Below are 24646 nucleotides of genomic sequence, written 5' to 3'. Positions count from 1 at the left end.
ATGCCAGGCACAAAATGGTTTCAACTTGTGATTGAGACCCCAGAGCCTGACAAGTGGGAGGTGAGACACTTTCTCCATGTTGGCCTTCTGTGCTGATTTCTAGAATCCTGTCTGTTCTAGGCTTCCCTTCCCCCTGAGTTTCTGCTGTTCCTGCCCTCCTTCCTATCTTCCTCCCTGATTTTCTTTCCTTGATAGGCCCAGAGTAGCAACTGCCGGCTAAATGCTGTGTGCATGTGTGCGTGTGTGCGCGCGCGTGCGTATGTGTATATGTTTGTCTCAACGCTGTGCCTGCAGCCACTCCCACCTCCAGCAGGCGTGAATGAAGCTTTGGCTCCCTGCCCTTACCCTTGGCCCTGCTTCCCTCTCCTTGTCTGGGTATGAGGCAGCCCTGCCAATCACGGCGAAGTCAAATCATCGACCCGGGATCTGGATAAAGCTGATGCTGAGCAAACTGTTCGATTGCTGGGGCAATGTGATGCTGAGCTCTTCCAGGAGGAGGGGCAAGTCATGCCCACATACCAGGTGACCCAGACCCATCCCCTGGACACTGCAAATAAAGACGCCAACCCCAGCCCTACCTCAGCCTCTGCCCTCTCAGGAGATGGTTCCTTATTTTTGAAACCCTGAGAGCCTCTCCACCCCCACCCCCAATCCACTGTCCTTTCCTTGGCTGGTAATGCCTACTTGTTGCCTCCAGTGACTTTATAATGAGTCAACTCTGACCACCATGGAACAAGTGGCTGAAAAAGTTCAGAAAGTGCGGAGGGTACCAGCTCTCTATCTCCTCCCTGCTTAAATCTGTGTTTCCCTCTACATTTCTATTTTCTTGGTCTCTGTGTTTCACTTTTACAGACTTTAATCCTCCTTTCTTCCAGTCCTCCCTCTCGGATGCTTATTGTCATCTTATCAACCAATAGTAATTATAACAAATATTGTTGCATACTACTTTATGATTGACCATGCACTTTCACATCCATTACCTTCACAAAAACCTGTAAAATTGGTGTTATTATCTCTATTTCTTTTTTCAGATGGGAAAACGAAGACTTAAGATAATCATCGTGGTGGTGATTTAGTCTCTAAGTCATGTCCAACTCTTGCAACCCCTTGAACTGTAGCTTACCAGGCTCCTATGTCCATAGGATTCTGTTCATAGGATTTTCCAAGAAAGAATGCTGAAGTGGGTTGCCATTTCCTTCCCCAGGGGAATCTTCCCAACCCAGGGATTGACCCCAGGTTTTCTGCACTGCAGGCAGATTCTTTACCAACTGAGCTACCAGGGAAGCCCATAGTAGCTTGCCCAAATACACCCAGCTAATAATTGCTGGATAATGCACTTCTATCTATCTACCTACCTATCTAGGACAAAGCTGCTTTCAGTCCTTTTTTGGATTAAGTAAGCGTTTGAATAAGTAGCTAAGCGAGAGTTTTGGGTCAGAATGAAGTTTCTCAAATCTGAGATTCTTTCTACTGCACTGCACTCTCTCTGTTCTGTTCACTTTTGTGATAACAGCAGAGTTCTCTTACAGACAAAGAAGAAAGCATACTTTCCCCAATGGGCTGGGGCTGGGAGACCTAGGCGTTTTTCTTTTCTCAGGAGCCCGGGGTGGGGTGGGGGGCTGGTGGTGCTGAGTGAAGGGGACACCTCTGGCAGGATGGCATTCCTCATGTCCGTGAGTATTCCAGTCCCTGGTTTTGCTCTCTCTGCCTTCTTGGGGTGACCCTCAGGACCATAAAGCTCATCATGGCTCAGGTCCCAGGCAGACTCCCTCCAGCTCTGACTCTCTTTCTTCTCTGAAAGCTAGATCTTGCTATGAAGCCCCATTTCTTCCAAGCCCATCTGAGCCCCACCAGTCCATTGCCAGTGTCTCTATGGCCCACACACCCCCAGTCAGTCATCTCCAAGCAGTGTCTTTAAGTGTCAGATTCCAAGCAGTACTGGCTAAACACTAACCTAAGAGAATCATTATACAACCTCTCCTTTCCAGGTGTTGTGAATCCAAGATAATTGTTCCTCCCCTGTCTTTACTACTTCATGTTCTCTCCCCCTTGGCAGGTCTCCTTTAACCAGCTGATGAAAGGCCTAGGACAGAAATCTACCTCCATGCCTGATGAAAGGTCTAGGACAGAAACCCACCTCCAAGCCTGATGAAAGGTCTAGGACAGAAACCTACCTCCATGCCTGATGAAAGGTCTAGGACAGAAACCCACCTCAATGCCTGATGAAAGGTCTAGGACAGAAACCTACCTCCATGCCTGATGAAAGGTCCAGGACAGAAACCCACCTCAATGCCTGATGAAAGGTCTAGGACAGAAACCTACCTCCATGCCTGATGAAAGGTCTAGGACAGAAACCTACCTCAATGCCTGATGAAAGGTCCAGGACAGAAACCTACCTCCAAGCCTGATGAAAGGTCTAGGACAGAAACCTACCTCCATGCCGGAGGCGACAGGTAAGCCAAGTTGGCCTATGACTACTGTGCCTGACCTGAATAACGTCTTTTAGAAATGGAATTTGAATGCTTTTAGGGGGAGATTGTGTCAGTTTGCTTTCCACTTTGCATTTTTATGTTGCCTAACCTCATAGGTATTTCAAGTTTTTCACTCCTACCGAGTGTTTATCATGGTGCCCAACAAATAGAAGGTGCTTCTCAGTGATAGTTTTCCCTTCATCTCCTCCTCTCAGGAGCAGCCTTAATAAACCATAGGCTTCTGCTTCTCAAGCAGTGCCACTGACCTTGCATGTGTCCTTTTAGGTCTGTGGTGGCCTCTAGGGAGGGGACAGAAGATAGTGCCCTGGAAGGATTGAGGAACTGAAGGTCTGTGTTTTCCACTGACACTCAGCCAGAGACCTCTGTCCATTCCTTCTCATAGGAACATCAAAGCCCCAATATCCAGCCAAAGCCCATCCCCCACCCCTCCCCCACCCAAATCCCTGCCCTGACATCCTCACAGTAGGTTTGTATCTAGAATCCTCTTGGTGGCCTCCCCTCCTAGGTGGCTGCTGGGAAGAAGAGTGTGATTGTCATTGGCACTTCGGTGGGACTCTGAGTATGAAGATGGGTTGTGTGGATCAATTTTACAGGAAGGCAGGCATAGGAGTGGAATAGCATGGAAGAGACATTGACAAGATTTATGTAGATTTAGCTCGAAAACAGAAAGGATTTGCATAAAGAAGTTTGATTTTATGATTAATTAGGATCCAGTTGTATGCATGTGGATCAAAGGGAAGGGATCCTATCTTAGAATAACTGGATACTGATCCATTTCACAACCAAAACAGAGAAGTCCAGGGGTCAGCCAACTATGTTGATAGGTCAGTCCAATTGCTGCCTGTTTTTGTAAATAAAGTTTTATTGAAACAGCCATTTATGTTTACATATTGTCCGTGGCCACCTTAATGCTTTAAAGACTGAGTTGTGGAACAGAGGTCATAGGGCCCAGAAAGCCTAAAAAATTTACCTTCTGGCTCTTTACTGAAAAAGCTGACCCAGGACTAGTCCCTTGCTACTTAAAGTGTGGTCCTTACACCAGCAGCAGCAGTATTACCCAGGGTTTGTTAGAAATGCAGAATATCAGGCCTCCCCACCTGGGATTTACTGAGCCTGAATCTGCATTTTAACAAGATTCCCAGGTAGTCTGAGAAGCACTGGGCTAGAGGACCCTGAGTTTCCTCTCAGCTCCACAGCTCTGACTCTGACTCAGGATTCACTCAGCAGAGCCTGGACCCCAGCAAGGGCTGGATGTGAAATGAGGTACGTGTGGAGAGGAGGACACTGACATCATGGAGCTTTCAGTTCAGTATGTTCAAACTTTCCTCCAGATTCCTCAGGGGAACTTGTTAAAAATGTTAAGTCCAGGGCTTCCCTGGTGGCTCAGTGGTGAAGAATCCACCTACCAATACAGGAGACGTGGGTTTGATCCCTGATCAGGGAGGATCCCATATGCAGCGGAGAGGCTGGGCTTGTGCACCACAGCTGTTGAGCCTGTGCTCTGGAACCCAGGAGCTGCAGCTGCTGAACTCATTTGCTGCAATTACTGAGGCCTGCGAGCCCTGGAGCCTGTGCTCCCCAACCGGAGAGGCCACCATGGTAAGGGGCTTGCGCACCACAGCTAGGGAGTAGCCCCTGCTTGCTGCAGCTGGAGAAAAACCCTCACAACAACAAAGACTCAGCACAGCCGAAAATAAATAAGTACAATTTAAAAGAAAATTTAAAAAATGTAGGTCCAAGGGATTCCCTGGTGGTCCAGTGGTTAAGACTCAGTGCTTCCACTGCTGGGGGCCGCAGTGCAGTCCTTCATTGGGGAACTAAGATTTTGCAAGCTAATCAGCGCAGCCAAAAACAAAAATAATAATACAAAAAAATGTAGGTTCATGGGGTTCTCCCCTTCAAATTCAGATCCAGTAGATTTTAACTGGGCCCAGGAAATTGCATTTAAACAACATTTGGGGGTATTCTGATGCACATGGGCCCCGGGCAGCACTAGAGTAACCCCCTCATTGTGCCCATATCCCTCTCTAGGCTCCCTTTGTGGCAGGCCAGATGGATTACTGAGTGGATAACCCAGACGTCTTTTTGCCAGTCCTGGTTGGTTTCAACCCATTGAGCATGGCCAGGTGAGCCTTCTGTAATGACAAGTCGTGTCCAGAGCCCCGGGGGAGGTTGGGAGGGAACCTGTGAAAATTACAGGACAATCACAAAAGAGAGGGCAGGGCAAACATAGCCTTGTTCACAAAATATCAGAAAAAAAAGTAAATAAAGGGTGTTTCTAGCTTAGAAAGCTTTTGGTTGGTCGGTTGGTTTGTTCTCTCATTTCAGAAAGGATTGAAGACAGCTTACAAAGGATAGATAAAATATAAGAAAGCATACATTGAAAGCAGAGTGAAGAGGCAAGAAAAACACAGGTCAGAGGACAGAATGAGCTCAGGAAAATGATCCCACAAAACCAGTACTTTCATCTGCTGTGGGCCCCAAGCCTCTTTTCAAAGAAGTAGTAGTGAGTGCTGACTAGCCTCCTACTCTCTCCTTTCCCTATTTTTCTTATTTTAGAGCCCTTTCTCCTTCATTCCACGAGCCCCTTGGATCCCTCTCTGGCTACTCACATCCCCATCCTGTTCCCCTTTCCTGAGATCCCTGTGCCTCCAAATGACCTCCCTCTTATTCTCTGTCTAAACGGCCACTTTGCTCTCAAGAAGGTCAGCATATTAAACCAATAATGCTTAATTGTAATTCTGTGGATGCACTGCCTTGAGAGTATTAAAAAAACTTAAGAAAGATTTTTGTAGGAGAGGTCTGATGTAGGCTTGAGGTAAGGTCCTGAAATATCTGAATTTTGGAAGCATCCTTGGAGATTCTGATGTACAGCCAGGCTGGGGAAACTCTGCTAAATAAACCATTGGAGTGGGCCTCCTGAAGAAGTGGAGGGTTTCCTGTTACTGGAGGTATTTCAGCAAAGGCTTGTTGATTACTCAACAGCTGCTTTGTGTATCTGGTGGTGGTCTTGGGGAGAGGAACAGCTGAGTTCTTTTGGAGACTTTTTCAACTCTCAGATTCCAGGCATGTGGTGTAATTCACATGAAGGTATAAATGATCTCTTTTAATGGAGGACCTTCCTTTACCAAAAATGTTTCTGCTGCAGTGGATGCTAATTTCAGGCACTGTGACTAAGTGAAATGAAGGATTTCAAACAATGTAGGCGTGGAGATCTTCCAGTTGTTTCTTAAATCAGTGGCTCCCAAACTTGGCTGATCTTCAGAGTCGTCTGGGAAGCTTTTTAAAAATACAGATTTGGGGGCTCCACTCCAGAACTTCTGAAGCAGATTCTCAGAGTGGGCATGGAATCCAGAAATGGGTAATTATTAAAAAAAAAAAAAGACAAACCTCCCCAGGTGATTTTGATGACCAGCCAAGTCTGGGAATCTCAGTTTTCAACCACACAGTAAACACTGTCTCCTCTGTCTGCTTAGGTCTCCTCTGTCTGAGGTTTGTAGAAAGTTTCAGAAGTAGTTTGAGGACAAGTTATAGAAAACACTCTACCCAGTAGGTATATAACATATAAAACTTCTTTGACCCAGAAGTAATGCAGATGAAAAAAATATTAAAATAGTTCAAGAAGGGAGGGAACCCTTCTGGAATGCAGTGATAAGAGGATGTTAGGGAAGCCATAGACAGAAATAACTTTTTGAGTTCTTGCCATGGTGAGTAATTCCCAAATTATCCCCTTTCAAAGCCTGGAGAGCCAACCACAGAAGATCCCCATTCTTTGAGATTCTGTGGTTGCACCTAAGCAGATAACAAACCTGTTGCTCTCCTCATCCACACTTTGTCTTGTTCCTGATTAAATTATTCAAGGGAGCTTCCCAACTGTTAGGTGCTATACTTCAGACCTTGTAACTTGGTTCTCTCAGTAGGAACTTCAGGTAGTGAGGGGTTCACTATTTGGAGAGATTTCCAGGAATGGAAAAATCTTCTGACGGACCCTAAAACCGAATAGGTAGTGATTTTGACGTTTGGTTGATGGGCATTCCCTCAGGTACCTGTAGAGGGTATAGCTAGTGTGGTCATGGCAATGAGACCCGTGCAAGGACCAGGCCATGAGGAAGTTCTGGTCTCAGGCTGGAACTTTACTCTTGAGTGTCGGTTTTGCTCTGGGCTTCAATTGCTGAATGTTTTATTAACCCTCATCCTTGAGGTTCAGGGACACAGTGCTCCTGTGGGCATCAAAGCACATCTCTCTAGGAAATTGTAGACCTCTGATACTAAAGCTGAAACTCCAGTACTTTGGCCACCTCATGCAAAGAGTTGGAAAAGACTCTGATGCTGGGAGGGATTGGGGGCAGGAGGAAAAGGGGACGACAGAAGATGAGATGTCTGGATGGCATCACCAACTCGATGGATGTGAATCTGAGTGAACTCTGGGAGTTGGTGACAGACAGGGAGGCCTGGCGTGCTGCAATTCATGGGGTCGCAAAGAGTCAGACACAACTGAGCAACTGAACTGAACTGAACTGACCCCAATCCCAAAGTGGTCTTTGATCTTGACTCCCATCTGAGGTCCTTCCTTTAGGTTCTTACAGACAGTCCCCCCCCCCCCCACCTCCGTCTCTCTTTGGGCTCTAGAAATGATCCCATTGAAGACTGGAGTTCAACATTCTGACAAATAGCGGAGCGGATGCAGAAACTGCAAGAGAACCAGGAAGCTTTTGTGCTCAATCCTGCAGTTGGGATGAGCTCTGCCACTGCCTCTACCCCTTGCCCCCACCTCTTGCCCCCAACTCAGGGTGGTTTGCCATTGAGGGCCTCTGATTTTAGTTTCCGTTACATCTTGTCTGGATTCCTGGCATTGTGTGTCTACTGAAATGTTGTAAATCACATCCTATTTTCTCATTTTGTTTTTCATCTTAAGATGTGTTATTTCTGTTCTGACCCTGTCTCTTAAATCAGTAATTGTTAAATACCTAAATGGTCTAGGGGAAGTTTTTATTTAAAGACATTCTTTTGCATCTGTGTGTGTGAGTGTTGTTTTGCTAAGTTCCTTCAGTCATGTCCAACTCTTGGCAACCCCGTGGTTGTAGCCTGCCAGGTTCCTCTGTGGGTATTCTCCAGACAGAAATACTGGACTGAGTTGCCATTCCTTCTCCAGGGGATCTTATGGTATAGAAAGTATCAAGTAGACTGGTGAGCTGCTTTATGTCTCTTTTATATGTTTAAATTTCAAATATGGTATTTTAAAAATAATGGGATGCAGTTTCATTCTTCTGCCTTTCTAAAAGTCTCCAAAATTGACTTGGGCTTTCTAAGCCTCCTGTGCTCCTGTTCCTTTTGTCTCTGGATTGTGACTGCATCTCACTAGCATCATCTTCTCTTCTTTTCACCATACAGAGTACCTTAACCAAATCCCTGATCCTCTCTGCCAGGGATGGGCACGTCTGTGACATTTCCTTGACTTTCCTTCTGCGAGACTGGAAGGCAGGAATTCTATATCACCCACAAGTTCTGTATCTTTCATCTCCCAGGGACTTATCTCTCCTCCTCTCTGCAATTATTTACTTTTAATCTCCTTTTCTCAAACACTGCTTTTTATCATTCTCTTTGCTGTTATCTCTTTATCTGTTTGGTGTGTCATGTTACATAACATGTTATGGCTGCTTCATTGGTCTGTCCAAAGAACAGGAAATGTGGTGTCTGGATTAGTAAACTGCTATTTAAAAAGGGGAGGATGTAGGGGGGAGAAAGTTCTTGGGAAAAAGAAAAATCCTCTCTGAAAACCTTTATCCCCAAGTAATGGAAGACACATTATTCTGGCTTTGTCTCCAAAGTCCTGAATGTACCATAGAAATGACCAGAGGCGGGCTCTTTCTCTCTTCTCTTCTCTCAGTTACACTCTCAACCCAGCGTTCCTCCTCACAGCACACTGGGGGCCATTAGTCCTACAAATACCTGTGCAGTGGCCACTAACCAGAGCGCATGTCCAAGAGCCACTGTAACCAGACTGCATGCACAGTGGTCACTAACTAATAAACTCCAGGACCCTCTTTCCACTCTCAGATTCTCCTGGGTGTCATCACCACTCCCCAACCTGAGGGCCTCAGTGACTCCTTCTGGATGAAAGGTCGAAGCGCCGCCAACATCCTTCTGGAAGCCCTGTTGCCAGCAGCCCACAAGACTGTGGACCATTGTAGCATCAGGACCATTGGATCATTGTAGATGGGGCATTGCAGCATCTCCAAGGTAGGGAGGATCTGGACCAGAGAGAGATCAGAGTCGGGCAGCTGGGGGGACAGTGCAGGTGGAGGAATGGCAGATCCAGACCTGGAGACTGGGCTTAGCAGCAAGACTGAGGCCCTGTTGGTCCTTCCCTGAGAAGGGAGCTGGCTGGGGACACGGGTGGTCCCATGTCACAGTCATGGCATCTGGCTTGTTCCCAGTGGACCCTGGGTTCCTCATGTCCAGACCTGATCCCTGTGCCCACCTGGGACATCCAAAGCTAACATGGCTTCTGAGAGTCTTTGCTCTGGGGATGGTCCAGGCCATGTGGGGTAGAGGTCATATTGCTGTGTGCCTGCTCCCCTCCCCAGGGTCTCTTGCCTGGCTTCCACATGGTTCACTTACCTCCTCGTCAACTCTCTGATCCTATCCTCCTCTCAGCGCTCCGGATGCTCTCTCCCACTCTCTACTCTTTAGTCTTCTTCCCACCAAAGCCCTTCCTGCCCTTCTTGAATGCAATCTGGCCCTTCTTCCTACACCTCCACCAGGGACCAGCAGAACTTAGTTTCAAGGGAATTGTGCCTTCCCTTGAGTTGGGTGGCAGGGACCTAGGTTTTCTGAAGGGTGCACTGGGCCTGCCCTGGGAGATAGTCACCTTTCTCCCAGATGCCTTTTGGAAATCCCGCAGACATTTAAGCGGGCTTATCAGGTTACCTATGGTCAAAGCCCCAAGATCGCCACCCTGATGAAACAGGCCAGCACCAGGTATGTAGATATATATTTGGAGGGAGGAAGTGGCCTGGGCACAGAATGTTCTGAAAGCAGGGGAGACTCTATGGGATATGTTAATATGGGAAGTTCTGGAGATGGGGGCCTGTGTGTTAGAGGGTCAGGATAGGCTTTTGGTTCATTTATTCCTATGCTCTTCCATTTGTAATTTTCTCTGATCTCTGGACTTTTTTCACTGTGATCTCTCCTCTCATGTCCTGACCTCTGACCCATCCTCAGCCTGGTGAGAAAGACCAAGTGTACCTAGTTGGCTGGCAGACCCTGGGCATCATTGCCATCATGGATGGAGTAGAGTGCATGCATACCTTTGGTGCCAATGGGACTCCTGTCCAGACTTTCCTCCTGATTCTTCCTGATCCAAACCAATCGCTCTGCTATCCAAATTCTTTCCTACTCCAACCCATGGCAGGGCACCTTATTCAGTGTTCATCCAGCTCTATCTAGATAGGCATTCAGTCAAATGCTCCTTCTTTTGAACCTTCACTCAGTCCTTGATCCCTTGCTTAGCTATGGCCTCCCATGTGTGTTACTCCACACCCTGCAGCCCACTTGCCACTTTCCTCCCAGTCCCACTGACACCTTCCCAAGCCTGGAACCTTCCTCTCCTATGAAGCCTCTCACTCCTCTCTCCCTGATTTCCTAGATTTCCAAGATGTCCATGGCTTTCTCATTGCTGAGCACAGTGGCCTGTTTAACTAGGAGGCTGAGCTTATCAACCAGGTGGAAAGATGATGGGATGTGGGGAAGTTGGGAAGATAACTAGTGTGCAGAGGGTGGGAGAAATGAGGAAAGTGGAAACAGATAGGGGAATACTATGGGATTCCTTTCTAGAGCAGGGGAAATGGGTTAAAGTTCATGAGGCTTTGGGGCAGCATGGAGACAGTGTGGGAAGCTCTGAATTCACCCCCTCAACCTGGCTCTAGTCCAGAGCTCTTCCATCAGCTGCATCATCTTGGGCAAAACACTTTTTATTTCTTTGAGTCTTGTTTTTTTATTGTGCATCTGTAGATAAAAGCTCTGGACTCAATGTCCTCTAAGGGCCTCTTTGGTCTCCAAGTCTGTGTGCCAGGGTTTTTCATGGGAGGGATTCTCTCCTCTTTTTCTGCCCCAGGGTCCCCATTTCTCCTTCTCCCAGGAAGGATTCCTGACTTCCATCCTGCCGTCCCTCACAGAAACTGACACTGTGCTCTTCATTTTCACCCTGGATGGTGAGAGGGAAGATGGGAATGGTAGGGTGAGGGGCTGGAGGCAGCAGAGTGACTCAGAGGAACTATCATTTCCAGGTCTTAGGGTGCCTGCTCAGAGGTGGGGGCAGCAGTGTGTATCCTGACTGGGCCCCAGGGCAGGAGGAAGAGCTGCCAGAGAGCCAGCCCTTCCACTCTGATGGCCTCTCCCTCTCCTTAGACGGCCTCATGGAGGTGCAGACACTGGTGGAGCAGGGGAAGGAGACCTCCAACACCCAACACCCAGGCCTTAGCACACAGCTCCTTGGGGCAGTCCCTGCCGGCAAGGGGCCAGCCTTGAGGAGGGGACCCCGGGGAACGGTGACAGCCAGGTCTTCCTGGAGATGCTGTTCCTGCTCCCCCATCTCTCTCCAGATCCCTCTGAAGAAGCCCTTCCCCTCCATCAGCAGCATCACACGGCCACTGCTTTTCTTCAGATATGAAGGGAACTTCATCCAGGTATGAGGGATGAGGAGGTAACGTCTACAGTGAGGGGCATAGAAAAGGAGGGATCCCAGGAATTAGAAAACCCAGGGCTGGGACTTCCCTGGCGGTCCAATGGCTAAGACTCCGCTCTTCTACTGCAGAGCACAGGTTCAATCCCTGGCTGAGGAATTAAGATCCCACATGCCATGTAGGTGGTGCTAGTGGTAAAGAACCTGCCTCCCAGTACAGGAGATGTAAGATATGTGGGTTTGACCTCTGCGTTAGGTAGATCCTCTGGGGAATCGACATGGAAATCTACTCCAGTATGCTTGCCTGGAGAATCCCATGGATAGGAGAGCCTGGTGAGCTACAAAGAGTCAGACATGACTGAGCCATTAACACTTACTTATACTGTGTGGAATGGCCAAAACAAACAAACAAGGAAAACCCAGGGCTGGAGGGTAGAAAGGGTTGTTTGACTTCCACAAAGCCAGCTGGGCAAGTTCTTCTGTTACCAGGTCACTAAGCAGAGTTTTCAAGTCAATGGGCTGCTGCATTCAGTTCTCTTGAGAAAAATGCAAAAATACGGGATGGGCCACCAATCAGCTGACAGATACTCTTCTGTCCTTTTTCACAAGTTAATTATCAATACTACAGTCATCTACACTATGCAGAAGCCTTTGAGGCACATTTTTTTTTGCAAGTTGTCCTATGAGTTCACTGCAGATACACTGATAGAGTCCCTGCTCACTAAGGAAATTATGATGAGTACAAGCACTGGTAGTAACAGTAACAATAATAATCACTTTGGGTGCACTTTGCAGTTTAGGGTTTGGAGTGAGCACCAGGATGTCTGGATGCCACTTCAGCTCTGCTTTGTGGCCCAAAAGAAAAAGCAGTTTTACATATCTCTGGTCCTCAGTTTTCGTACACAACATCCCTTATCCTCCAGGGGGCAGAACCAGGCCCCTGAAGGGTGGTGCTGGAGAGATGTGGTCTCATCCGTTATTCAAACCACTCCCTCCAGGAAGCTTCCCAACTTGACCAGACAACAGCTGGCATGCTCCTTACCTGCCCTCAGAACTCAAAGTCCCTCTCCCCCTGAACAGGGAATCCACACTCCTTTCAAAGTGTATCTTTGTCTTTCCTTCTGAATGGTGTTCATTCATCATATCCCTATTTCTCTTGGCATGCTTTCCACATTCACTATTGCTTTTGAGCTCTCACATCTCTCAGAAGTCTTTTCCAATTACCTCCACCTTGTCTAGACCCCTTCCTTTTATGTTATATACTTCTTCACACTTATAGGTTCCATTGCATAGTCATGATACCACATACACAGAGGCCTTTGCACTTTACAAAATATTTCATGTATGTTATCTCAATTCTCTTAACAACCTCCTAAGGATTGTGTGTTCAATGTCCCCATTTCCCAAATGAGAAAGTTGAAGTGAAGACATCATTAAGGGATTGTAATCATGACTACACAACTAAGACAGAAATCAGGCTTTTAAAAAATTAATTACTATTATTTTTTGCTGCCCTGGGTCTTCATTGCTGCAGGCGGGCTTTCTCTAGTTGCGGCGAGTGAGGCGTACTCTTCGCTGCAATGTACAGCTTTCTCATTGCTGTGGCTTCTCTTGCTGTGTAGCACAGGACCTGGGCTTGTAGGCCTCAGTAGTTGCAGTGTGTGAGCTCTAGAGTGCAGGCTCAGTAGTTGTGACGCGAGGACTTAGAAGCTCCACAGCATGTGGAATCTTCCTGGACCCGGGATCAAACCCCTGTCCCCTACATTGGCAGGTGGATTCTTATCCACTGTACCATCAGGGAAGTCCAAGAGTCAGGATTTGAACCTAGTTTGAACCCAGGTTTTGTGACTCTAAATCCGTGGTTTATTTCACCATATGGTATAAATTTCAACCATGTTCATGAGTTGTGTGAGATTCTTTTATTCATTCATTCAGCAAATAGTTTTAGAATACCTGTCACATATCAGGTACTATCCCAGGGGTGGGGGATATAGTAGGGAATGATAATCTGTGATATTTTAAAGAACTGCATTTTTAAAGAAAATTGTAACTATGATAGCAATATATTTTTTTATTGTCAAAACTTTCAGAAATACAGAAATCAAAGAGGAAAGAAACCATCCATAATTCATCTTTTTCCAGGAAAACCTCTCAGACAAATTTTAGAGAATATCTCTCTATTTTTTAGTGCATATGTAAAATATTTATATAAAAATAGTATACTCAGCATGCTGTTTTTAACTTGCTTCTCTTTATTTACAATTATAAATACCCTTCTGTACTATTGTTATTTACCTCATAATTTTATTTACTTACCTATTTATGGCTGTGCTGGGTCTTGGTTCCTTTGCATGAGTTTTCTCTAGCTGCGGTGAGTGGGGGCCACTCTTTGTTGTGGTGCATGAGCTTGTCACTGTGGTGGCCTCTCCTTTTGCGGAACACAGATTAGAGAGCACAGGCTCAGTAGTTGTGGCCCATGGGCCCAGTTGCATCCACGGCATGTTGAATCTTCCTGCACCAGGTGTTGAACCTGTGTCCCCTGCCTTGGCAGGCAGATTCTTATCCACTGCACCACCAGGGAAGTCCCTACCTCATCATTTAAAATTTTATTTATTTACTTATTTATGGCTGTGCTGGGTCTTCTTTGCTGTGTGCAGGCTTCTCATTGAGGTGGCTTCTCTTATTGCAGAGCACCAGCTCTAGGGCACTCAGGCTTCGGTCGCTGTGGCACATGGGCTTGGTAGTTTCATCTCTGGGCTCTAGAGCACAGGCTCAGTAGTTATGGCCCACGGGCTTAGTTGCTCTGAGGCACATGGACTCTTCTGACCAGGGATCAAACCCATGTTTCCTGCATTTGCAGGTGGATTCTTTACCACTGAACCATCAGGGAAGCTCTCTGCTTCATCATTTTTAACGTCAGTATAGTATTCCTTGGAATGGATGGACCATCATTTTTTATTCTAACCCCAGTCATCAGATGCTATAGTTTCAACATTATGGCTTTTATTAAAATGCTGCATAGAATATCCTTATACACACATTTGACACTCTCATTAGTATAAACCTCCAAAAGTAGAATCACTGGGTTAAAGTATGTCTAAAATTTTAAGGCTTTTTGATGCATCTTGGTACCTCCAAAAAGGTTTATAAATAGAGGGTAAAATTGGTTGTTCTCCCACACCCTTAAAATACTGGGTAGCATTGTTCTTTTTAATCTTTGTTAATCAGCAAAGGGAAAAACAAAAGGCATTGAAGTGTGAATTTATATTTCATTACTATGGAGATTGGCTGCTTAAAGATATTTGTTGGCCTTTGAATATATGTGTGTGTATGTATATATATATATTTTTTTTTACTGCACTCTGCAGCATGTGGGATTTTAGTTCCCAGACCCAGGATTGAACCCATGCCCCCCTGCATTAGAAGCAATTTTTATTGCTTCCTGAATATTTTTATCTTTTTCTATTGCTTCTTTGTATCTTTTGGGCATATTCACCCATTCTTTTTTAGGGTATTTTTTTCTTACTAATTTATAAGAGGGAGTATATATAGCAAGGATGGTAGCCCTTTTTTCCCAGTCTATAGTTTCCCCTGGTTTATCTTTAATTTCTGTTTCTGATATAGAGACACTTTATTTACACTTTTTTACATAGTCAGATCTATCAGTTTTTTTGTATGTGTTTGTGTGGTTTTTGTCTTTTGGTTGATTCTGGTTTTTTATCTTTTAAATGTACTGACATTGTTTAAAATAAGGAGGCTTCTTTTAAAGCTTATAAATCTTTAGTTGTAGAAATATTTTTGATGTAAAATCTGCCCACACTTTTATTTTGAAAACTTTCAAATCTGCAGAAAAATTGCAAGAATAGTACAATGAACACCCATATGCTTTTCTCTAGATTACCAGTCATTAACATTTTGCCACATCTGCTTCATCTCTTTTTTCCCCTGAATCATTTGAAATGTAATTGGAGATATGATACTTGACACAAATTACTGTGTTCCCTAAGAACAAAGGGCATTTGTCTCCATAATTTCTACATAATTATTGCTCGAGAAAATGACAATTAATACAACATGATTATCTTATACAGACTATATTCAGATTCCCCCAATTATTCTTGTATTGTTTTTATCTTCCGGATCCAGGATCTGATCAAGAACAATGCGTTGCATTGAATTTCATTATGTTTCTTTAGTTTCCTTTAATCTGGCTGAGTCCCTCAGTCGTTTTTTATGTTTTTCATCAAAACAGTGATGTTTTAGAAGTCTAGACCAATTGTTTCCCAGTATGTGCCTCACTTTGGATTTTCCTGATTGGTTTTTCATTATATTCACCTTAAATTTGGGGGCAGGAATCCTGCATAGATGTGGCTGCTCCTTTATCACTGTATCACATGGGGAGGTTCCTGATATCAGTTTGTCCCTTTGTTTGGTGGTGCTATGCTTGATCATTTGGTCAAGGTGGTGTCTGTTAGGCTTCTTTTTATCTTATTCCTCAGCATCTTTCACCCATGATTTTAGCATCCACTGATGATTCTTGGTTGAATCAATTATTACTATGACAGTTTTCAAATGGTGATTTTCTATTTCTACCCTTCTGTCTACATTTATTAGTTGGCGTTCTTCTGTGAAGAAAATCTCTCTTCTCTCCCCATCTTATCCACATTTGTTTAGTACTGATATGAACTCATGAATTTTTGTTGCTCAGTGTGTTTTAATCTATTCCTGTTATTACTCATTTTAATGCTCAAAATGCAAGCTCATTCAAGCTGGCCCTTGTGTTCTTGTGACATATCTATCCACATTAGCATTTAAACACTCTACTGTGCTGCTTTCTGCAAAAAATTTTTTTCCCTGTTCTCTTATGCAACATACATACTGTTATGCCTTGCATTTTTGCTTAACAAGATATACTGAAAATCTCTCTAGTTTATAAATCTCTTCTTCATTATTTACATTTGTGTGTGTGTGTGTTTATGTACCCAGGGGAGAATAGGATAATTTACAGTTGACTCTCTGTATCCATGGTTTCTTCCTGTCTACATGTTGTTGTTAATCACTCAGTCATTTCCAACTCTTTTGTGATCTTATGGACTGTAGCCCTCCAGGCTCCTCTGTCCATAGGATTTGCCAAGCAACAATACTGGAATGGGTTGCCATTTCCTTCTCCAGGGGATCTTCCCAACCCAGGGATCAAACCCACATCTCCCGCATTAGCAGGCAGATTCTTTATCAGAGAGCCACCAGGAAAGCCCCTCTCCACATGTAGGAGCACAAAATGTAGGGCCACAGAAATGTTGGCCCAAGTTCACCTTATACTTTTCCTGGTTCCAGCCGTGGAACCAATCATTTTCCAAGGAACCCTGATTGTTAATAGAAATTGATATTTAGAGAGCTAGGTACTTGGTATGCTCACTGCTCCTGGCTTGTTTTGCCTCCAAGCCCTTTCAGTAGAAAGGAAAAGAAATATATAAAGACATATGTTTTCAAAGTCACATAATATATACATGTACTCTGCTCCAACATCATCAGTATATTTATGCATCTGTTCAGTCCTGCGGTGAATACCAGTTTTGGAACTGCTACTCTTGTACCACTGCCATCAACAAACTTACCAAGAAGTGGTCAAGATTTTTGTAGTTCTTTTTGTCCTTTGGTCACATCCCACTCAAGATAGATAAAGTGTTCAAAAGTCACTTGTATTAATTTTTTTTTCTTTGTAGTCATGTTATTAATGTGAGATACAGTTAGGTTCATTTTTTTTTTGCAATAGAGTTTTATTAAAGTATAAAAGGGATAGAGAAAGCTTCTGACATAGACATCAGAAGGGAGCAGAAAGAGTACCCCCTTGCTAGTGTTAGCAGGGGAGTTGCTGCTGCTGCTGCTAAGTCGCTTCAGCCGTGTCCGACTCTGTGCGACCCCATAGATGGCTGCCCACCAGGCTCCCCCATCCCTGGGATTCTCCAGGCAAGGACACTGGAGTGGGTTGCCATTTCCCTCTCCAATGCATGCAAGTGAGAAGCGAAAGTGAAGTTGCTCAGTTGTGTCCGACTCTTAGCGACCCCAAGGACTGCAGCCCACCAGGCTCCTCCATCCATGGGATTCTCCAGGCAAGAGCACCAGAGTGGGGTGCCATTGCCTTCTCCAATCATTTGTTTTTATTTGTTTTCAATTTCAGATTTTTTCAGTGTTTGATCTAATTTTGTCTTTTGAACATGTAAAATGTGAAAGTAAAAGTCACTCGGTTGTGTCTGACTCTTTGGAACCACATGGATTATACAGTCCATGGAGTTCTCCAGGCCAGAATACTGGAGTGGATAGCCTTTCCCTTTTCCAGAGGATCTTCCCAACCCAGGGATTGAACCCAGGTCTCCTGCATTGCAGGCAGATTCTTTACCATCTGAGCCACAAGGGAAATATAACATGATTTAAAAGTCAGAACTTAAAAAGTTGTCTTCTTCTCTATTCCTTTCCTCCCATTCCCACTCATTCCTGCAAGTAACAATTTCATTTGTGACTGACTTCTCCTCCTGTGTCTTTTTTACCAAAAAAGCATGCGTGTGCGTGTATGCTTTGCACTTCTTTCTTATACAGGAAGCAGCTTACTATATATACTCTTTTGTGCTTTTGCAAGGCATACTGAAAATAACTGCACTTTGGTTTATAGAACTCTTTTTTGAAAAGCATCTCTATTTTTATTTTTTAAAAGAAAGTGGTTTATTTATAAATTTATTTTTTAACTATTTTGGCCATGCTGTACATCTTGTGGGATGTTAGTTCTCAGACCAGAGATCAGCAGTGAAAAGCATGGAGTCCTAACTATTGGATTCCCAGGGAAGTTCCTATAGAACTCCTCCTCATTGTTTTTCACGTTCAGGTGTGCTCTACAAGTGCAAGGTTATTTGGGTAGTCTCTTCTGCAGGGCATTTGAACTGTGTGTTTATGTATATACATGCTGCTGCTGCTAGGTCACTTTAGTCCTGTCTGACTCTTTGCTACCCTGCCAGGCTCCTCTGTCCATGGGATTCTCCAGGCAAGAATCCTGGAGTGGATTGCCATGCCCTCCTCCAGGGGATCTTCCCCACCCAGGGAGTCTCTTTTGTCTCCTGCATTGGCAGGCAGGTTCTTTACCACTAGTGCCACTTGGGAAGCCCTGTAAAATACATGAAATACACCCATTTTCTAATCATATGGTGGTCTTGATCCCTTGATTGTGAATTCTTTATAAATTAGAGATATTAGTCCTTTACTTCTGATAAACAGGTAACAATTGAACACGGCAGTGGTTAGGGGCACTGACCCTCTGTACAGTGGAAAATGGTATAACTTATAGTTGACTCTGTGTATCCATGATTTCTCCTTATCCACATTCCTGGCATAGGAACATTGTAGTACTGTGTATTTACTATTGAAACAATCTGCGTATAAGTGGACCCTTGCAGTTCAAACCCATGTTGTTCAAGGGGCTCTATATATTAAATTTTCTATGAGTTTTAACAATATAAAAGTCTTTGCTTTAATATTTCTGGGGTAAAACTTATCAGTCTATCTTTCATTGAGTCTGTATCTTGAGGAACAGAAAGCACCCCTCACCCTACCCCCACCCCCAGACTGGAAAGGAACTGCATCTGTGTTTTCTTTTAGTACGTGTTTTCTTCTAGTAAAAATGGTCTTTCTTTTCCTGTCTTTTATTAAAACCATTTTTAAAAATGGAAGTCCATTTATTTTCAATGTTCTATTAGTTTTGGGTGTACAACAAAGTGATTAAATTATATAGCATATATAATTCCTTTTCAGCTTCTTTTCCATTATAGGTCATTATAAGATATTGAATGTAGTTCCCTGTGCTATACAGTAGGTCCCTGTTGCTTATCTGCTTTATATATAGACATGCCTAAATGGTAATCCCAAACTATCATTAGGAGCTTATTCTTGTGTATAGGGTGAGGTATGGACTCAATTTTATATTTTTCTGAATGACTATCCAATTGTCCCAGTATATATTTTTAAAGTTAATCTTTTCCTAAGTGATTTGAGATGCTACCTGTATCAAACACTCAGTTCCCAGGTGCAATGGTTTATTCCTGGAAATTTGTGTCTATTGATGTGCTAATATCATACTGTTTAAATATAGATACTTTATGGTATATTTAATGTCTGATAAGGGCCATGGACGGAGGAGCCTGGTGGGCTACAGTCCATGGGGTCGCTAAGAGTCGGACACGACTGAGCGACTTCATTTTCACTTTTCATTTTCATGCATTGGAGAAGGAAATGGCAACCCACTCCAGTTCTTGCCTGGAGAATCCCAGGGACAGGGGAGCCTGGTGGGCTGCCATCTACGGGGTTGCACAGAGTCAGACACAACTGAAGTGACTTAGCAGCAGCAGCAGCAAGAGCTAGTTCTTCCTTCAATGCTCTTCTGTATAACTACTGCCCTTTTTCCACATGAACTTATTTTTTTATAAGATTTATTTATTTTTATTCTTTTTTGGCTATGGTGGGTCTTTGTTGCTATATGCAGGCTTTCCCTAGCTGCAGCAAGCTGCGGTTACTCTTTGTTGCAGTGCACAGGCTTCTCATTTTGGTGGTTTCTCTTGTTGCAGAGCATGGGCTCTAGAGCACAGGCTTAGTAGTTGTGGCACTTGGACTTAGCTGATCCGAAGTATATGGGATCTTCCTGGACCAGGGATTGAACTAGCATCCTTTGCATTGCAAGGCAGATTCTTAACCACTGGACCCACAGGGAAGCCCTCCACATGAACTTTAAAAGGAACCTGTCTAGGTTCAAATATATAAAACTTAAAATATTTTTATGTTTGTGTGTGTTCAGTCCTGTTGGACTCTTTGCGACCTCATGGACTGTAGCCCACCGTGCTCCTCTGTCCATGGAATTTCCCAGGCAAGAATACTAGAGTGGGTTGCCATTTCCTATTCTAAATGGTTAGTGATATAACTCAGATTTGATTGATATCTCCCCAACTGCATAGTCTGACATGTAGCCGATAGCATCAGTAGTGCATACTGGCCAGCTTTGTTCTGATTGGTCAGATTTCTGTTCTTAAACTCAAGAGTGTTTGTTGATCACTTAAGTATTTTCAGTATAGGCCTTGCCAGGGGTTTGTGTGACCAGCTATTTATAGGGCTGCAGAACAAGGAGGTGGTAGTAGTAGTAGCCTGTTTCCTCAGCCTGGTTAGAACCAAGTACTTAATCCCCTCAGTTCCTTTACTGGACTCCTGGTACCCTCAAAGATGTTAAAAATGCAAGATATGAGAGCCAGGAACAGGTGATAATTAATACAGTCCCATGTATTTGTACAACTTTTCAATTTTCATTGTGATTTCATATCCAGGAAATGATTGTGGCTCATCACTAAATCAGAAGACCTGGATTTAGGTCCTGATTCTATGTTTCACTATTAAGTTATTTTACTTCTGACTTCTAGTTTCTGTATATGTAGAAATGGGTATAGAAAAAAAATCTATTTCATAGGATTGTTTTAATAATTGAATTAATTTTTCAATAAACATCACAGTAACCATGGTATTGATCAGTAACCATGTATCAGCCATTACCAAAGCAAATTTTGTCTGCACTTTTGATCCCTGGATTCCTGTCTTATAATAAGACCCTGTTTATTCTGCTGCTTTACTGATCCCTCATTTTCAATATCCTCATATATCTGCCCTATTTAGAAGTTCCAGCATGAGCTAAGCACCAAGTGGGTGCTGAATACAATGAGTATAGGGGCCCACGTGCTTCCTGGGCAGATCCTCCAAAACCACATGTTGGACCTCCTCATTCATAACTCCAAGCTCTTCTGGTGAGCCATGGCCATGCTACAGGTAGGATGTGATGGAGTGAGGCTGGGTGGGGCCTGGCCCCAATGCCTAGGCTGCCATAAGAAGCATATTTCAGAGGAATGGAGATGTGTAGATGTGAGGCCGACTTTTCTTCTGTGCCTCTCCTCCTCCTCCTATCAAATCCGTCCTCCTCTCTATCGGTCTGTGTGCACACATGGATGCGTGTTTGTGAAATAATAACTATTAGGCAAGAGTCCCAAGGTAGCTAGATCCAGATATGCAAAATGATGTGCTCTAGAACTTTCAGCCCTTAGCTCTGCTTTCCTCTGGGTCACTCTTATTCTCAGGCCGGTGTTCTCCACTAGGTGGCAAACTGGCCACCAGCAGTGCCAGCCTAACATCCTATCAATCCAGCCACCCTGGTGGAAGGAGAGTTTATCTGTCTCTGTGATTCCTGCAAATACCTAAGGGAGGGTTCTCATTGACTTGTCTTGGTTCACATGCATATCCCTTAGCCAGTCACTGTTCTTTAGGGGAAAACAGCCCTCCGCCTAGGCCTGGGTCATGTGTTCTAATGGAGGAAGGGGCAGGAAGTGAGCGTCAATCAAACATATGTCACATGTGGCTATGAGAAGGGGGGAACAATAATTCCCCAGAGGAAAATCAAGGTGCTGATGCCAGGAGGAGGAGAAACGGATGCTGAGCAGATAGCACAACAGATGGTCCTGAAAGTAGGGTTGCTAGATATAGCAAAGAAAAGTACAGGACACTGGTTAAATTTGAATTTCAGATAAATAAAGAATAATTTTTAGTGTAAGTATATTCCATGCAATATTTGAGACATACTTACACTATATATATATATATATATTTAAATTATCCATCTGAAATTCCATTTAGCTGGATAGCCAACATTTTAATTTTCTAAATCTGGTAACTCTACATGAAAGGAATCAATCAACAGTCATTTAGTGAGCAACCACCAGGGCCCCAAAACAACTTTTTTAAATGAGTAAAACCAACCAGTCAACTGGGAAAAAAAATTCCTTCATGCTTTTCTTGTTTCCAAAGTTGGGGCAGGTCGGGGGGGGCGGGGGCAGAATATATATGATCCAATCCTTGCCACCCCAGTATGGCCCAGCTAATGGAGGAGAGACAAAGCCAACGCTTGAAACATAGAACAATTAAGTGTCAAATTGCATGATCCTTACTGAAGTCCAATAGAATGTCAGAGAAAGTAGAATCTAGGCACTATAGCAAAGCAGGTTTCACAGAAGAAGCTATGTTTGAGCTAGGCCTACAGGTTATGGCTCGGGAGAGGTGAAAGGCAGGGCATTCTTGTGAGAAGGAATATTAGCCAAGGCCCAGAATAAGGATTAGGCATGATATGTGGGGGGAAAAGATCTGGAGTCATTTTCACAGAGTGGTGAGGGGTGATGCAGGAGCAGGAAGGTGATAAATTGTGGAAGATTAAAAATCAGACAGGAATTTAGACTTGCCGAATGTAGCTAGATCTGTGCTGTCCAAGATGACAGCCACTGGTCATATGTGACTACTGGAGCCCTTGAATTGAACTGAACTCTACATTTTGTTTAAAAAGTGAAGTAGTGTAATTTTTTTCATTAAATACAACTTTATTCTTTTGGTAGGACTTTATTTCACTTTTGCATTGAAATTCAGCACCTGAACTGAAATGTGCTCTGTAATTGTAAAATGAAAACTGGATTTCAAAGACATGGTACAAAAATATTATAAAATATCTCACTCATAGTTAATTTTTATTACTGTTTACATGTTGAAATAATGTTTTGGATATATTGGATGAAATAAAATGACCAAAATTTATTTCACCTGTTCCTTTTTTAATGCAGTACTAGAAAGTTTTATATATGTGACTCACATTTTATTTCTATTGAACAGAGCTGAACTACATAGAGAGGAGAAGGGTGGTGAAAAAAAATAGAAGCAAAGTTTGCAGATGAACAGTCTTACAGCAGCGTAAAAGATGGATGTGGTTTGGGAGGAAACCAGAGGGAATGAGTTCAGTTTAAGATGACCAGCCTCTGGGGTTGGTGGGATGTGGCCAAAAATGTGATCAATTTGCTATTAATTCTCCAGTTTAACCCAGCCAATCAAGGCCCACCACCAATGCTTTTAGCCCAATTTTCCTTTATATCTGGGGATTTGAGTTTGGGATTGCTTACCGGGATGAATTCTCTATGACTGGTCTTCGAGATCCCAGCCTCCGCATCTCCTGATTGCTTTTCCTTTCTTGACCCCATTCTCAGCTCCCCTGGCCTTCTAGCCCAACATTGACCTTACTGCTTCTTCCACAGCATTTCTTCAGACAGCCCAAGCATGATGGTTCGAGAGCCTCCTTCCGGTGATCCACTTCCCTCAGCCACTGTTGGATGATATCCAGGAAGCTCCCATCTTCCATGTCCAGGTTGCACACGAGAAGGAACAGGTAACTTGCCAACTGCTTGTCATTTAGGAAACACCAGTGGCAACCCACTCCAGTATTCTTGCCTGGAGAATCCCATGGACAGAGGAACCTGGCAGGCTACAGTCCATGGGGTTGCAAAGAGCCAGACACTCACTTTTCTGAGTGCTTATGGTGTGTCAGGAACTTGACTTGGCACTGAATTTACAAAGCTCAGTGACACTCTGCCAGGAGTTCCCTGTTCATGGAGGCAATGTGGGTTGTGACAAGTATCACAGAAGTGTGAAACAGGTACGACAGGAGTGCAGAAAAGGGGTCTTCAGTTTTGCCTGGAGGGGAGTTAGGAAAGAGAGGGAGAAGGGGTCTTTGAACTGGCTCATGAACCAGGCCTGGATTAATAGGAGTTTTCTGGGTCAGCATGAAGGGTTTTCTCTGCTCTTGACCCACCTCATTCTAATTTCTAGTCTTTGGAAACTCCCTTCTATTCTTTCATCCAACCTGGTAGCTTCTGACTCCCACATTGAATACGTGAGCTCCTCCAGGGTTCTTCCTCAGATGACCTCGTCTTCCCAGGCTTCAGTTCTCTCTGCCTCTTCCCTGCAGGTGATCCCCATAGCCTTGCTGAGCCTCCTCTTCCAGTGCTCCAATGCTCCATCCCCGAGGCCCAGGCACACCTGGCTGCAGCTGTCTGTGGGGCTGTCAGGAGCGCCCTCTCTCGGCCAAGTCGGAAGCGCAAGCCAGACCCCCGCTGGAGACTCTAAAACCTGCCCTGGCGTGAACTGGTGTTTGTGGGCGCGTGGAGGGAGCCAGCCCAGCCCAGTCCACACCTTGGAGACTTGCTGAGCCAGCAGCAAGTGTGGTGGGAGGAGAGGCCCATTCTTCAGGAACACCAGCTGTCCGGGGTGGGGCGATGGTTTCCCTCCTTTGGGGAGAGCTTGCTAACCTGCCTCTTGAGAAATCTGTGTGCAGACCAGGAAACAACAGTTAGAACTGGACATGGAACAACAGACTGGTTCCAAATAGGAAAAGGAGTACGTCAAGGCTGTATATTGTCACCCTGCTTATTTAACTTATATGCAGAGTACATCATGAGAAACGCTGGGCTGGAAGAAGCACAAGCTGGAATCAAGATTGCCGGGAGAAATATCAATAACCTCAGATATGCAGATGACACCACCCTTATGGCAGAGAGTGAAGAGGAACTAAAAAGCCTCTTGATGAAAG

General features: G+C 44.4%; 1 protein-coding gene across 1 annotated transcript; it reads left to right on the top strand.

Annotated features, from left to right (window-relative positions):
- Positions 1-24363, top strand: GCKR (glucokinase regulator). The gene is given in 23 exon segments (XM_040225698.1): positions 1-60; positions 368-410; positions 413-522; positions 698-759; positions 1598-1673; positions 2057-2118; positions 2421-2453; positions 2757-2823; positions 2998-3051; positions 4524-4618; positions 7122-7226; positions 8579-8679; positions 9356-9477; positions 9717-9811; positions 10139-10217; positions 10609-10705; positions 10902-10957; positions 10959-11003; positions 11096-11179; positions 20872-21021; positions 23342-23446; positions 24026-24064; positions 24067-24363. Coding segments are annotated over 23 exon segments (1857 nt in total). The 3' UTR covers positions 24184-24363.
- The last annotated feature ends 283 nt before the right edge of the window (positions 24364-24646 follow it).

The sequence above is a fragment of the Oryx dammah genome, unplaced genomic scaffold, assembly GCF_014754425.2.
Source record: "Oryx dammah isolate SB20612 unplaced genomic scaffold, SCBI_Odam_1.1 HiC_scaffold_25, whole genome shotgun sequence".
Taxonomy (NCBI): domain Eukaryota; kingdom Metazoa; phylum Chordata; class Mammalia; order Artiodactyla; family Bovidae; genus Oryx; species Oryx dammah.
This window is presented reverse-complemented; position numbering and strand designations above follow the sequence as displayed.